The sequence below is a fragment of the Choloepus didactylus genome, assembly GCF_015220235.1.
Source record: "Choloepus didactylus isolate mChoDid1 chromosome 24 unlocalized genomic scaffold, mChoDid1.pri SUPER_24_unloc2, whole genome shotgun sequence".
Lineage (NCBI taxonomy): Eukaryota > Metazoa > Chordata > Mammalia > Pilosa > Megalonychidae > Choloepus > Choloepus didactylus.
Genome location: NW_023637605.1, coordinates 394,735 through 411,611, shown reverse-complemented (window position 1 = coordinate 411,611; position 16,877 = coordinate 394,735). Strand labels below are relative to the sequence as shown.

The window sequence follows — 16,877 nt, the reverse complement described above, 5'->3', positions numbered from 1 at the left end:
CATGTTAATTTCCCCCTTCACACACAGCTCCGCCTCCCCAGTTCCGGGACAATTAGCTGCAGGTGTGAGAAAGGCTATTGTGGCATGTGTGTGTGTTGCTAGAATGACTTCTCGTCACACTGGGTCGTTTGGGCAGCTCTGGGCTGTGGCGCCAGCACCGGGCAGGAGCCTTCCCAGCCCGTCGGAAAGATGGCTGTAAAGGGACGTCCCCCTTTTCTTGGGAAGTTACAGTGTTTAGCATATTTTCTCAGCCACTAGACTTACTACTTTGTCTCTTACAGCTATCTTAGCTCTGCTCTTGCCTGGGCCCAAATTTCAAGACTTCGAGGCTTTCTGTAATGGGCTTCCTAGAGTAATTTGTTTTAGAAAAAGAGAAAAAGAAAGATAAGAAAAAGAAGGGTCCTCCTTGCAAATCTAATGGGCTATTGAAATGCTAAGAGGCATGGTGTTGAGGGCCATTAAGGAACAATCAAAGAAGCAGGGAAACTGGCTCCTCAGACAAGGGACCTCCCCCTCTGGATTTGCATATGTGCCTAATTCTGTTTGAGCCCTGCACTTCGTATTATGGTCACCTGAACTCCAAGAAGTCTCTGTTTTTATTTTTGGGGTATTTTTGTTGCTGTTTTTGCTAGCCCTATCTCCTCTGTGCTGGCCTGACCACTCCCAGATTCACTGGTGTCTGGTCTCAGTCTATCTATGTTTGGAGTTTTTGATCTGCAGCCTGAGTTTTCAATCAGAGCTGCAACTGTAGTTCCCCCTCCTGGTTTCCAGCACCAATGGCCCCTCCTCCCATGGGACTGTGCCTGGCAGGGAAGGGCACGGGTCCCCTGGCCTCGAGAACTTACAGATTTCACTGATCTCAGCTGTTCCACGCCTTTGTGAGTTTTGTATGAAGTATGCCCAAAGTCAAATTGCTCTGTGGTGTCCAGTCCACGCAGTTCCTGGCTTTCTACCAGCTGCCCTGGAGGAGTAACTAAAACCCACACCTCGCCATTCTGCCATCTTGCCCTGCCCTTCCTAAGCATGAACCCTGACAAGCTTACTTATGATCTCTGCTTCTCTTCAACCCCCTCACCAGTAGAGAAACTCATACGAGAGAGATCCTACTCTGAGCTACATGAATCTGAGTTCACTGTTGTATCCACCAAGGTATAGCTAACATCAGTAAATGCCGCAAAATCCCTAGCTAGATCTCCAGAGAATTCTGGCCACATTCTGAGATCTACAAAACACAGGGACTCTCCCCACCAGTACCCATTTTATCATAGGAATTCATCTTTCTTTAGAATTATCTAAAGAAAATTCATTAAAAAAAAAGTAAAAATCCAGAGTATCTCAAACTCACATTGTCTTACTCAAGGACTTCTGTTGTTGAGCATTCCTCATCCCTCAGCTGGCAAAATTTCTTTCATGTTTTTGTCTTTCAAAATTTCCTTGGCAATCATTCAAAGGCTAAAAGCCACTGGTCTAGAGCATGTCATTATGGGAAGGTGATGAGAATTTCTAACAGGCCTTAATTTCCTAGGCCAACTCGAATGAGGAGGATTCACATACCTTTCCAATGTTCCATGTTTTGATCTGCTGTAGTTCCAAGAGGAGTTGCTCATCATTACAAACTTTCAGCTTGTCTATTAAGGCTCTGCAATCTGCAGGCTGAGAAAAACAAACAGGTATTCACAAAGGATGTTTTGGCACATGAGAAAGAAACAGCAAGAAAATGGGAAAAGGAGACTTTAGGCCCACCCAATAGTAATTTAATTTTTGCTGTAATACTCTGTATTTTTAAAGAAAACTGAAGATTAACCAGATGATCCCTTGGGATTAAAACAGAAACCTTATGATGAAATACTTCTATTCCCCAACAATCCATTTTTGCATTTTTTCACCCTGGATAATCCTGTAGATGTAGACAAACCTCCTGGAAGGGTCAAAAGAAATGAAGGATTCATTCTACATATACATAAGAACAAAACTAAGGAATCTTGGTCTGAAAGTGAACCAGAATGCCTGGTAAGGTTTGATGAATCAAAAGAACATTAAAAAGCCCTGGTGAATTCACAAGTTAAAAATTAAAGGTGAAGATAGGCAAGGGCTATATTTTGCTGTAACATGAAACGCTTCAATTACAGGAGGGTAAAGAGCTTCTGAATTTTGTAAAACTAGGACTCCATTCTTAATCAGGGGTTTCCATTTCCATACATGCCTATTCTCTTTTATTGATGAAAGGGCCTACTTGTCAGGTAACAAGAAGTGGATGAGAGTTTACGGTAAAGTTTCTTAACGTGGAGGAGGGAAATAGATGGCAGCTTGGGAAAGTGATTACATTTGTTCCTTATCTCCATAAAGGCAGCACAGTATCCTGAAAACGGGCCTGAATTTGGAAACAAACAAATATAGGTTCAGGTTTTGGTTTTATGTTTACTAAAATGTTTGATCAGGAGCCAAGTCCAACCTCTCAGCCACAGTTTTCTTATCAGGAAGAGAGAGCTAGTAACTACCTCAGAGAAATGTTTTCTTCACACATAAAGCACTTAATCCTGTGTAACAGGAGCTCAAATATTGAGAGGCAGCATAGTACTAAAAAGAGCAGGGGCTTTGGTATTAGGTAGCTGAATCTCAGTATTGTTTTGCAAAATGAAATAATAACTGCTTATATATCTAGCAATGTTGTGAGATTTAAACTGGGAAAAATATATTTTCAGCACTCAAAACAGAATGTGGGAGTATTATAAAAAGGTAGATGGTTTTCTCTAAGCCAAGCCCCAAACCTTTTCTCCCTGTAAAGTAAGCATTAACATCTACCTCAAATTTTTATGGTAATTAAATGTAAAATCCTTGGCACAAAGTCCTTCCATAAACCAGGCCTGAACTTTTCCCTCCTCCTCTTGAAGTCATGAGCTTAGACTGAAAGGCAGTTGGTGAAATAGTCCAACAGATACTACGGGAGTCTGAACCACCTGCTTATGCAGTTTACTTGTGCATTCTGATGTATGTGGGCCCAGTAGCATATATACACCACTTCAATTTCTAATGCAACACAGCTACAGAAATCCTATTTTATGATTCTGTGGGTTAGATAACACCCAATTAATTTTAGGAGCCAACATTTGGGTCCTAAAATGACTTAGTGTCCTGCCATCAGGCATTCTGTCTTTATCAAAGACCAGAAGCAAGCCAGGAGATGCTTTTTTGATGTAGAAGTTATTGGCAGAGGACAGCATGGCCAAAACTCTAGGGTTCTTAACTATGATGCTTCTAATGGGACTTGCCAGAAGCAAAACATGGCATCTTTATCTGACATCTAAGTCAGGCACCTGAGTCTTCTAGGTCATTAATGCCAAAGAAGCAGGGCAGCTTGCATCACAGCCTGGATTTTTTGCAGAGCCTTTTCTAGATGTAGACCTCAGAAACACTCCAGTAAACTGGTTAAAGCAACGTGCTCCAAAACAACAGAGGCACACGCCATACATCATTCCTTTCTTTTGTGGTACAGGGGCAGCAACTTGCCTCTCACTTTAGAAGGAATATCAAAACATTCCCCAGACCTATGGACCCTTAGAAACTTTACTGATGTGACAGGCCCTCAAACTTTCATAGGGTTCACCTCTGACCCTTTGACACACATAAGTCCAAAGTATCTAAAGTACCTTCTGTTTCCTGCTCACAAGATCTAGTTAACAAAAAGGCATCAATTTAATGTACCTGTACAATGTTCTCAAGACTATCAGTTCAACAGCTACATACCAAATGCTGGAGTTTACACTGATTTGTTCAAATAAAGGTATCAAATTTAGGGGAGACGATTCTTGGCACAAACACTTATATACAAAATGATTAATGAAAGTGTTTCTTAAAAATAACTACTACTGACCACAGTATGGGACACTGGGCACTTTTGCACACTGCTATGGAAATCTTGAAGCCTTAAAAACGACATCATCAATGACCTAAAAATTATACTTCTAGGAGTTTATTCTTAAGAAATTTGCTAGTAGCTAACAAATGTTGTGATCCAGAAATTTGTATATTGTGTGAGCCCAAGAACAAAACTTGAACAGTACTCTGGGTTCAGAAAAAAACGTTAAATGTGCATTTTTCTGATTACTTACAATATTGAATATTTCAGGAAGTTTACCGACTTTACTGTTTTTTGAAATACCCTATGCCCATTTTGTCATTGGGATATTCATCTCACCTACTGATTTAGATATGAAAAATATTAACTACATCAGGCTACAAATATTTTCCCTGGAATTTTTATTTTGAATATGGTATTTTATACTTTTTATATAATTGAACAACCTTTTCTATTATGTTTTCTTCCTTTGCTTTGTAATGCTTGAAAGGGCTATCCTAAGACTAGGTAAATATTCACCACTATTTTCTTCTCTCACACTTACAATTTACTTCTTTTTAAAATATCTTACTTTTAATTTATCTAGAACTTACCTCAATATATAACAATCTCTACCCCCTACAAGACAGACAAATGCCCTAGCAATTTCTTGACTAATACTGTCATTCCCCATTAATTTCTAATCCCTCTATTATCATGCACACTAGGTTTCTTCTCTAGGTTCTCTACTCACTCACAAGCAGATAAACTGGCATCTGTTTTAATTTTTGTAGTTTCTTAGGCAAGTTTCCTTTTTGCTCTTCATTTTCCAAAAATATCTGACTACATAACTGTGTAAACTACCAGATGCCAAAAATACATTTTAAAAAAAGCAAATGAAAGTATCTGTAACAGTTATAAAAAATGAATATAAACAATATGTATGGCACTAAAGAAAAACCCCACTGACATTCCAATAGGAAAATGAAGGGCACAGGCAAACAACTGATAGATTTAAGGCCTATAAACTTGAAAAACATACCTATTGAAGCAATTCTAATTAGAAAAATGAAATACTTGTCTGCCCCAAGTATTAAATTAATAAAAATCTTAAAGATAATCCCTAAGGCTGGTAAGGGTATGGAAAGACAGCACCTCTCATACTCTTCAGTGGGAATGTTAGTGCAACAACCCCCTTCAAAAAAGAATCAGAGATGCAAATAAATATTTATGTACAGGAACTCACAGAATTATAACAAAAAATGAAATTACTGAAATTTTCTTTTTCTTTGTACATTTACATAAAAAATAAAATAAATTTTTATGTTAGAGAAATTGTAGATTTACAGAAATATCAGGCATAAAATATATAATACAGAGTTCCCGTATACCACTCCATTATGAATACCTTGCATTAGTGTAGTACACTTGTTATAATTCATGAAAGAACCTTTTAATAATCGTACTATAACTATAGCTGATTGTTTATAATAGGCTTCACTATGCTGTTGACAGTCCTACATTGTTCTTTTTTAACTTTAATTCTAGTAACATAAATACAATGTAAAATTCAGCCTGTTAACCACACTCACGTATATAAAGCAGTGCAGTGAATTACATTCACAATGTTGTGCTACCATCACTACCATCCATTACCAAAACTTTACAAGCAACCAAAACAGAAATTCTGTACAATTTAAGTATTAACTACTCCCCATTCCCTATCCCCAACCTAGCTGCTGGTAACCTATATTCTAGATCCTGGTTCTATGAGTTTGCTTATTCTAATTGTCGCAAGTTTGTGAGATCATACAGTATTTGTCCTTTAGTCTCTGGCTTATTTCACTCAGCATGATGTCTTAAAGGTTCATCCATGTTGTCTTGAATGATCAGAACTTCATTCCTTTTTGACGCGGAATAATATTCCATTGCATGTATGTACCACATTTTGTTTATCCAGTCATCAGTTGATGGACACTTCCATTGCTTCCATATTTTGACAACTGTGAATAATGTCACTGTGAACATCAGTGTGCAAATACTTGTTCAAGTCCCTGCTTTTAATTCTTTTGGGTATATACCTAGTAGTGGGATTGCCCGGTCATATGTAATTCTATACTTAGCTTTCTGAGGAACCGCCAAACTTTTCCATAGCAGTGGCACCATTTCACAACCCTATAGCACCCTCTCCAACATTCGTAATTTTCTATTTTGTTAATAACAACCATTCTAATGGGTGTGAAATGATATCTCATTTTGGTTTGGATTTGCATTTCCCCAATAACTAATGATGTTCAGCATCTTTTCATGTGCTTTTTAGCCACTTGTATATCCTCTTTGGAGAAATGTCTATTCAAGTCTTTTGTCCATTTTTAATTGGGCTGTTTGTTCTTTTATTGTTCAGTTGTAGGATTTCTTTATATATTCTGGATATTAAACATTCACCAGATATGTGGTTTCCAAATAGTTTCTCCCTTTGAATAGGTTGTCTTTTCACTTTTCAGTGTTATTAAAGGCAGTACTTACTTCAGCCATTTTGTGTTTAAGGTTTTTTTATATGTCACATCTTTGTTGTCTGTCTTTTCCTTTATTGCAGCCTCCTTTTCCATACAGCTGATCTTTTGTGATGTACCTGATTCCATTAATTCTGTTTCTGTATATTTCCGCATATACTTTCTTTGTGGTTACCCTGGGGATTGCATTATACAACCTACATCCATAACCTACTAACCTGAAAAGATAACAACTTAGTCTCAATACCATACACATTCTCTGCTCCCATATCCCTCCATTTTCCCCCCCTTTATGTTGTTTTAGTCCTACATTGTCTCTTTATATTTTACATATCCATTATCAGGAAATATGCCTTTTTCTTGTTGCATTGTATTCTGACTCTTTTAGGAATTAAAGAGTAGAGTTATAGAGTATACAGTACAAGTGGTTTTTTTTTTATTTTTATTTTTTTTTTGAGATAAATTCAAAGTTACATGAATAGTTGCAAAAACAATACTAGCCCCATACACAGAATTCCATCATACACTGGCCCCCCTCCCTCGATAGCTCAATCCACCAACTTTAACATGCTGTCACATCACTATTTCTTTCCCTCCCTCCCTCGCTCCCTCCCTATCTATCATCCATCATATTTCTCTGTCTCCTAAACATATGAGAGCTAGTTGCACAGCTCCTTGAACATACACTATAATTCACATATGTACTTCCCATGAACAAGAACATTCTTTTATGTAATTCCATTAAGCACAGCTAAGTATAAGAGATTCAACAATGATACAATGCTTACATTCTATATTTCCTTTTCCTTATGTCTCAACTGTGTCCCTTCGAGCCACCTGTCCTCCACCCTTCAATCCCATCCAAGTTCATCCTTAGCATTCAATTGTCATCTAGTTAGACTGTCTTTTTTTTTTCTTTTTTCAATTGTGGAAACATATATACAGCCTAAATCTTCCCATTCCACCCCCTCCCTAGACTTCCATTAGTGGGATTAGTCACATTTAGAATGATGTTATGCTCTTTCCCACCATCCATTACTAGAAATTTCCCTTCACCTCAAACAGCAACTCTACACTCCTTTCTTAACTCCCCATTGCCCCTTCCCCCATTTCTCTTAACCCAAACTCTACTTTTCACCTCTATGGTTATATTCTCTGATAATTTCTTTGTGTTTACTGTGGGGCTTAAAATTAACCTCTTAAATCCCTATCAATCTTGTTTTTCTTTGATACCACCTTCACTTCATTAGGGCACATAAACTATGTTCCTATACTCTTTCATTCCCCCACCTTTATATAGTTGTCTAAAATTACATATTTTACATTGAGTTCAAAACCACTGATTTGTCCTTAGAGTTTGTGTATTTTTTATCATGTAAGAAGTAAACAGTGGAGTTATAGTTCAAAAATTATTGACTTCTATTTGTATTCCATTGTGTTTGGAGAATGTCCTTTGAGTATATTCAATTTTTTTTTTTAATTTCTTGAGGCTTGTTCTATGTCCCAGTTTACGGTCCCCTCTGGAGAAAGATCTGTGATCACTAGAGAAAAATGAGTGTCCTGCTGACTTGGGATGCAAGGTGCCACATATGTCTGTTAAAATTCTCTATATCTCTTTCTCCTTTCTTTGTCTCTCTGTTGGTAGGGCTTCCTTTAGAATCGGAAGTAGGGCAGGTCTTTTATTGGCAAATTCTCTCAGCATTTGTTTGTGAAAACTTTAAGCTCTCCCTCAAATTTGAAGGAGAGTTTTGCAGGATAAAGTATTCTTGGTTGGAAATTTTTCCCTCTCAGAATTTTAAATGTCACGCCACTGCCTTCTTGCCTCCATAGTGGCCACTGAGTAGTCACTACTTAGTCTTATATTGTTTCCTTTGTATGTGGTGAATTGCTTTTCTCTTGCTGCTTTCAGAACTTGCTCCTTCTCTTCAGTATTTGAGAGTCTGATCAGAATATGTCTTGGGGTGGGTTTATTTGGATTTATTCTATTTGGAGTTTGCTGGGCATTTATGCTTTGTGTGTTTATATTGTACAGAAGGTTGGGGAAGTTTTCCCCAACAATTTCTTTGAATACTCTTTCTAGACTTTTAACCTTCTCTTCCTCTTCTGGGACCCCAATGAGTCTTAAGTTTGGACGTTTTATTTTATCTATCGTATCCCTGAGATCCACTGTGATTTTTTCAATTTTTTTTCTCCAATCTTTCTTTTGTTCTTTCATTTTCGGTTCTGTGGATTTCTAGGACACTGAGATGTTGTTCAGCTTCCTCCAGTCTTGTATTGTGAATATCCAGAGTCTTTTTAATTTGGCCAACAGTTTCTTTTATTTCCATAAGATCTTCTATTTTTTTATTTACTCTTGCAATGTCTTCTTTATGCTCTTCTAGGGTCTTCTTTATGGCACTTATATCCTGGGCCATGGTCCTCTTGATGTCCTTTAAATCCTTTGCCATGTTTTCGTTCTTTGTAGTTCTTTAATTTTGCGAGGTATAGAGTTTCTTCAAAATCTTGATTTGCGTGTTTGGAGCTGGATTCTCCATATTGTCTGGTTTCATCATATGTGTTACGATTTTCTGTAGTTTTGGCCTCTTGGCATTTGTTTTGCTTGATAGGGTACTTTCAAGTTGTATCAAAAAAAAAAGAGGGGGATATCGATCTAATTTTTCAGACACACAGTTTGGTGATGTACACTTTCTCTTACTAACCAGCAGATGGCATCTGTTGAGTCTTTAATTTGTTAGAATTGCAGCTTGGTGACATACACTTTCTCGAACCAACCTGCAGATGGCGTCCGTGAGTCACTTATTCCCCTCAAGTCAGTTCTCCCCAACTTTGTGGTGTGTGGGGATCTGACTCTTTTGGAGTCCAATTGGTGCACTTAATTTGGGTGTGTTGTCGGTGCTGTCTGCCCCCAATGAGGGGCGTGTGCCTGAGTGGTTAGGGAGGAAGGGCAAGTTTAACAGTCAAATCTCCCAGGTGTTCCCGGAGATTTAAGGTTGTTCTCTGCCGCTGACACAAAAGTCCTTGGTATTGGTGTAGGTTCCCTGGGACTTCCAAGCAGTTCCCCCCTCCCTGCTGTGTTTTTCCAGGACCTCTGTTGGGGGTGTGGTGGGCCGTGCCACGTCACAAGTGAGCACCAGCCTCCAGGGAAGCCCTGGGCCGCCGGGCTGTGTAGGGGCGTTCCAAGCCCGCTTCAAAGATGGTTGAATGGGACACGTTAACTTCCCCCTTTCCACACAGCTCCGCTCTCCCAGCTCTGGGACAATCAGCCATGGGTGTATTCAAGGCCACTGTCCATGGCTAATATTGTGTCGTGTAAGTGATGCTGCAGGAAAGACTCCCTGTCAGGCTGGGTTTCTCGGCTGGGCTCTACGCTGTGCGCTCGCCCCAGGCAGGAGCAGCCCGGCTTGCTGGGGTGATGGCCGTGAGGCTGGGTTTTTCGGCTGGGCTCTACGCTGTGTGCTCGCTCTGGGCAGGAGCAGCCCCGCCTGCTGGGGAGATAGCTGCAAGCCATGCGTCCCCCCTTTGTTTCCCTGGACCCGAGACAATCAGCAGTGGGTGTGGGAAGGGGTATCCTCTACCCCAGACACCGAGGCGTTAGTCCAGACCACTCCCGTCCTATCTGCAGCTGTTCCTGGGCTTCTTTTATATATATATACATATATATATATACACACACACACAGACACACAGACACACATTTTTTTTTAAAGTCCAGCCCACTGTTTCCCCCAATGCAGCGTGGCCGAGGGATTCAACCTACTCACTCACTCGTTTCAGAATGCAGAATCCTGGTTTCGCCAAAAGCACGTTCCCTATGGCTTTAGCAGAACTTGTCCAGCTGGTGCTATTTTGGAAGTGGTGTTCTGGGCCCTTTCTGGTTTTTTATCTAGTGTTTTCCACAGAGGTGTTTTTTTCTTTGTCTCACCTAGTTGCCATCTTAGGTTCCTCACAAGTGGGTTTTGCATTTACCGTTTTATAATTTCATAATTTTTATAATTTTGCATTTACCTTTACTGAAGATCCTCACTTCTTCCCACTACTCCAAGCCACTCTCTCCTGTGTTTTCTTTTCAATCTTTAGAATTCCCTTTAGCAATACTTGTAGGGTAGTTCTTTTAGTGATGAACTCTCTCTCGGTTTCTGTTTATCTGTGAATATTTTAAACTCTCCCTCATTTCTGAAGGATAGTTTTGCCAGTTAAAGAATTTGGGGCAGTTCTTCTCTTTCAGTACATTAAATATATCGTATCACTGTCTTCTTGTCTCCATGGTTTCTGATGAGATGATGAGAAACTGTTAGTTACTCCTCCTGAAGATTCCTTGTATGTGACGAATTGCTCTTTTACCTTGCTGCTTCCAGAAATCTCTTTTAACTTTTGCATTTGACATGCGTCTCAGAGTAGGTTTATTAGGGTTTATTCTGTTTGGAGTATGTTGAGCTTCTTAGATATGCATATTTATGCCTTCCATAAGAGTTCGGAAGTTTCCAGCCATTATTTCCTCAAATATTCTTTCTGCCCATTTTCTTCTCCTTCTGGAACAGTCCCTTAGACACTACTCAATTTTTCCTAATCTTTTCTCTATCTGTTCTTCTAACTGTATGATTTCAACTGTCCTGTCTTCTAGTTCGCTAATACTTCAGCCTGTATGCCTCTAGCATATTTTTAATCACCCCATAATTTCTATTATGTTTCTTTTTAAATTTTTGAATTCTTCTTTATACTCACATATAGTCTTAATATTCTTTAGCTCTATATCCATATTTTCCTTCATCTCCTTGAATTGATTTAGGAGGTTTGAATTCCTTTGATTAGATGTTCCAATTCTGTGTCTCCTCTGAAATTTTAATTTTTGTTCCCTCGACTGAGCCGTATCTTTCTGTTTCTTAGGATGGCTTGTAATTTTTTGCTGATGTCTGGGCATCTGATTATTCTGATGTGTTAACCCTGAAGGCAAGTTTTTCCATTTTGCCTATGGTTTTATTGTTGACTGATTTGTGTTGAGACTCTTTGACACTCAGTCCAACTTACTCTGGAACTTCAGAGTAGCCCATATTTAACTGGTCACATTTTCTCAGCTCTTCCTCATTTTATTCTTGTCCTCAGTATTCGGTATACTTTTTTTTAAGATTGCAGTTTTTGTGCAATTGTCTCACATTGTAAAGAAAGCTTCCTTTCCTCTATTCCTTCTCCAGAAATCTTGATGTGTTGTTTTTGGGCTGAATTTTCTCCCCAGCTCCTATGATTTGTTTAAATTATCTCCCTCACACAGTGCTCCTTTCCATTACAATTTTCAGTACTGGTACCAGTCCTATCTTACAGTAGTTCAGCACACACACACACACACTTTTTTCTTTGTAAGGCTTCTTTTCCCTGGCTTCTTTCCCATAAAGGGTATCCCACCCCTGGGAGCAAGGTGGGGTCAACCCGGAAAGGTCTGTTTTCCGTTTAGGTGGTCCAGCAAACAGAGACTGGATTGAGTGAGTACACCTCTTGCCAACAGTTCTGCCACAGTGTCTTCTTTTTTTCCCCTGGGGCCACTTTTGTATGTGGCACTTCTCAGTCGCTTGTGTTCCGCCTTGGGTATCTGTGGACTTGGGTCCTTGTGCTTGGATATGTATAGGGTTCTAACTTGCGGCTGTGAGTAGCTCTATGATCTGCAACCATAGAAGGAGGGACCCAGGCCTTGCTGGTCTAGAACATAAATCTCCTACCTGACATTGATGTTTTTTTTCTCTTTGATTCAGCATTTGTTGAGTCCTTTCCCATCTCTATTGTACTCCAGAGTTCCAAGCAAGTGGGATTTGTCTTTTTATTAGCTGATTGTGAAGGGAGACTTTTCCACGTGATGTCCTACATTACCATGTTGCTAACTGGAGTTTTCTTTTTTATATTATAGTAAAAGTCACAATGAATTATCACTTAGCCACAGAATATCATTGTTTCAGAGAAAAAGTAATGACAAAGGAAAAATTTCCCAGTATAATGCCAAGTGAAAAGGGCAGAATAACTCCATGTATGTATTAAAACCTTAACATGTGTGCATATGCAGTAATTTTTTAAACAAGTGGAAGAAACACAGCAAAGAGTTAATAGTGGTTATCCCAGGGTGATAAAATTACAGATGGAAAAAATTCAACTATCTGCCAGGTTGTTAAGTTTAAAAAAATAAAACATCAAGCAGCCCATTTAGAAAATGAATGAACTTACTACATGTGAAATACTAAGCTAAATAATTGCCTCAAATCAAGGAGGGATGAATTATCATCTCTATTTTATAACTGTGAAAACCTGGAAAGTTAATTAACTCTCAGGCACAAAAATGTAGCACAATTCAAACCTAGGTATAATTCTAAAGCTTGTGCTCCATCAACTATATAGCACATGGGGTCTGCAGGAGTGTTGTAACAAAGGAACATTTCCTTAACCTCAGAATGCAGTTCAATCTAGCTGATGGAATACTGGACTGAAGCTGGGAATTCTAAGGTATGATCAACTGACATGGCCACTCAAAACCCAATGCACAAGTTAAGTTGATGTATATTAAGAATTAGTAAAAAAGAAAGTTAAAGCACTGGTCTCACAAGAAAACTGGTAAGAAAAGTGCTATTTATTACTTTCATTTTCTAGAAAAGCCAGAATTTTAATCCACATTTACTCTTTTCATATACCATATTGCCTTTCAATCCATAGGAACAGCAGCCTGAGAGCCTACTCTAGGAGCATACAGCTACAAAGAACTGTTTAGTGGTCACTTCCTATTACTCACTATGGTATTCACTTTTTTAATCAAAGAAGTCCAAAAGAAAATCTGATTGTTTCAAGACAAGTTGCTGTTTTACTGCACTCTGTATATATGAGTGATGACATATCGGGAAGATTAATGTGGGTAAACTGATCACAAGGACCTTCTCTGATATGAGGAAAAAATAGGTAAAACAAACTTTCAGATACTTACAGCCTCAGTAGGTGTCTTTTTCAGTTTAGTCCTGTCTACTTTCATGTTTTCGATTTTATGCTTTATGATCTGAAATGAAAGTCCCAAAAGAACTTAATTGCAATCTTCAACTCTACATGTTTGAACACAGACAACAGAGAATGAAGAACATGCAAAATGCTTAAAGTAACAATTCCGAAGTTTTGATGTCATGCCAACTCAGAGGCACAGCTATGAGGTTGGGAAAGTATAGAATCTCTCCAGATAAAACTGGCCCAAACCCATATGTTGCAAAAGCCCATACAAACTAAGCCAAAATTACACGAACCTTTTTTTTATGAACTAAAACTCATAATTAAAAATACAAGATAACAATGTTTATAACAAATCTCAGGATGGAAAAACTAACCACAGCATGGCAGTTTTTCAGAAAACTTAGCAATTCCACTTAAAGGGGAGTTATTCAAAGAAAATCCTAAGAATGTACACAAATATTTAACTACAAGGATACATGCTCCTTTTAGCTTTTCTCCAGAGGCTACAGGAACAGAGGAAATGAGTGGAATGCTACTAAGGTGCTGAGGGGCAACTGCAGCTTCCTCTGTGCACTTAAACAAGGTCAAGAACTTAATGCAAAGAGGTAAAATGGGCATGTGAGGAGGCGGGGCAAGATGGCGGAGTGGTGAGGAGCAGAATTTCGTCTCTCCCCTAGAGCAGCTGGCAATTACCCAAGAACTATATGAAACAGTGTTTTCGGGGTCTCCAGTAACCAGTCACACACTGGACACAAGTTTGGAATTGGAGGAAAAGCTGAGATCGCAGCGAACATTGCTTCAGTCAGCCACGCCCCCGACAGGATCAGAGTCACCAGAACTAAAGGCTCCACACCTCCTTACACTGGTGGGGGAGCTGCGGGCTGGCCAGCGCCACCTGCTGGACAGGAGAGGAAAAGCACCAATTCCAAAGGCCTCACAGGAGGGTCTCATTCTCAGGAAAAGTCCATACCCTCCCAATGAGACCTGGGCCTCACTAGACTGGGACAATCTGACTAGGGTCGACCATATCTGAGGAGACCCACTCACAAAAAGGTTACATAGAGGCAGAGCAAGAAACAGAAAAAACAAGAGGGGAAAAATTCTGATCAACTAAATAGAACCTAAGTTAGAGGTCTAGAATAAGCTGAACTGAATAACAGAGGCCAGAAAACAAAGCCAACCAACAAGAAAACCACTAGGTAAACGACAGAAAACAAGCTCCAAAATAAACTAATCAAGAGAATCAGATGCCTAGACAACTTAAGATAACAAGCCATACCAGGAAACATGAAAACATGGACCAGCCAAAGGAACAAACTAATAGCTCAGTTGAGACACAGGAGTAGAGGCAACTAATGCTAAATAATTTCGATGAAATGAAGGAAGATATAGCAAAAGAGCTGAAGGATATAAAGAAGACACTAGCTGACCATAAAGAAGAATTCATGAACTTAAAAATCAAATGGCAGAACCATGGGAATGAAGGCCACAATGGAGGATATGAAAAACACAATGAAGGGACACAACAGTAGATTTGAACAGGCAGAAGAAAGGATCAGTGAACTGGAAGACAGGTCATTCGAATTCATACACACAAAAGAACAGATGGTGAAAAAAATGGAAAAATATGAGCAGGGTCTTAGGGAGCTGAGTGACAACATGAAACGCACAAATATACGTGTTATGGGTATCCCAGAAGGAGAAGAGAGGGGAAAAGGGGCAGAAAGAGTAATACAAGACATATTCACTGAAAATTTCCCAACTCTTATAAAAGACAGAAAATTAGAGATTCAAGAAGTACAACGTACCCCAAATAGAATAGATCCCAATAGACCTACTCCAAGACACTTACTGGTCAGATTGTCCAATGTCAAAGACAAAGAGAGGATTCTGAAAGCAGCAAGAGAAAAGCAATCCATCACATACAAGGGAAGGTCAATAAGACTATGTACAGATTTCTCTGCAGAAACCATGGAGGCAAAAAGACAGTGGCATGATATATTTAAGATACTGAAAGAGAAAAACTGCCAACCAAGAATTCTATATCCAGCAAAACTTCCCTTCAAAAATGAGGGAGAGATTAAAACATTTTCAGACAAACAGACACTGAGAGAGTTTGTGAATAAGAGACCGGCACTACAAGAAATACTAAAGGGAGCGCTACAGGCTGATAGGAAAAGACAGGAGAGAGAGAGTTGGAGAAGAGTGCAGAAATGAAGATTATCAGGAAAGGTAAAATGAGAGGAAAAAATAAGATATGACATATAAATTCCAAAAAACAAAATGGTAGTAGAAAGTACTGCCCTTACAGTAATAACACTAAATGTAAATGGATTAAACTCCCCAATAAAAAGACACAGACTGGCAGAATAGATTAAAAAACAGGACCCATCTATATGCTGTCTACAAGAAACTCACTTTAGACACAAGGACAAACATAGACTGAAAGTGAAAGGTTGGAAAAAGATATTTCATGCAAACAAAAACCAGAAAAAAGCAGGAGTACCTATATTAATATCAGACAAGTTAGACTTCAAAAGCGAAACAATTAAAAGAGACAAAGAAGGACACTATATATTAATAAAAGGGTCAATTCATCAAGAAAACATAACAGTCATAAATATTTATGCACCAAACCAGAATGCCCCAAAATTCATGAGGCAAACACTGCGATCACTGAAAGGAGAAATAGATACCTCTACAATAATAGTTGGAGACTTCAATACACCACTGTAATCAATGGATAGAACATCTAGACAGAGGATCACTAAAGAAACAGAGATGTTGAATTGTATGATAAATGAACTAGACTTGACAGACATTTATAGAACACTACATCCAACAACAGCAGGATACACTTTTTTCTCAAGTGCTCATGGAACATTCTCTAGGATAGACCACATGTTGGGTCACAAAGCAAGTCTCAACAAATTTAAAAATATTGATGTTATACAAAACACTTTCTCAGACCACAATGGAATGAAGTTTGAAATAAATAAAAGGCAGAAGGTCATAAAATTCACAAACATATGGAGGCTAAACAACACCCTCTTAGAAAACCAGTGGGTAAAGGAAGAAATTACAAGAGAAATTAGTAAATACCTCGAGGCAAATGACAATGAAAACACAACTTATCAAAACTTATGGGATGCAGCAAAGGCGGTGCTGAGAGGGAAATTTATTGCCCTAAATGCCTATATTAAAAGAGAAGAGAGAGCAAAAATTGAAGAGTTAACTGCTCACCTGGAGGAATTAGAGAAAGAACAGCAAACTAACCCCAAAGCAAGCAGAAGGGAAGAAATAACAAAGATTAGAGCAGAAATAAATGCAATTGAGAACAGGAAAACAATAGAGAGAATCAACAAAACCAGAAGTTGGTTCTTTGAGAAAATCAATAAAATCGATGGACCACTGGCTAGGCTAACAAAAAAAAAAGAGAGAGCAGATGCAAATAAATGCAATCAGAAATGGGAAAGGAAATATAACTACCGACCCTGCAGAAATTAAGGAGATAATGAGAAGACAGTATGAGCAACTATATGCTAATAAACTAGACAATTTAG

At 38.8% G+C, this 16,877-nt stretch overlaps 1 protein-coding gene across 1 annotated transcript in view; it reads right to left on the bottom strand.

Moving 5' to 3' along the window:
* LOC119525178 (E3 ubiquitin-protein ligase HUWE1-like) overlaps window positions 1-16,877 on the bottom strand; it is a 195,496-nt gene that overhangs the window by 134,984 nt on the left and 43,635 nt on the right. The window contains 2 exon segments of the mRNA XM_037823780.1: window positions 1,555-1,653; window positions 13,301-13,369. Of these exon segments, the coding sequence (XP_037679708.1) occupies window positions 1,555-1,653; window positions 13,301-13,345 (144 nt within the window). The 5' untranslated portion in view covers window positions 13,346-13,369.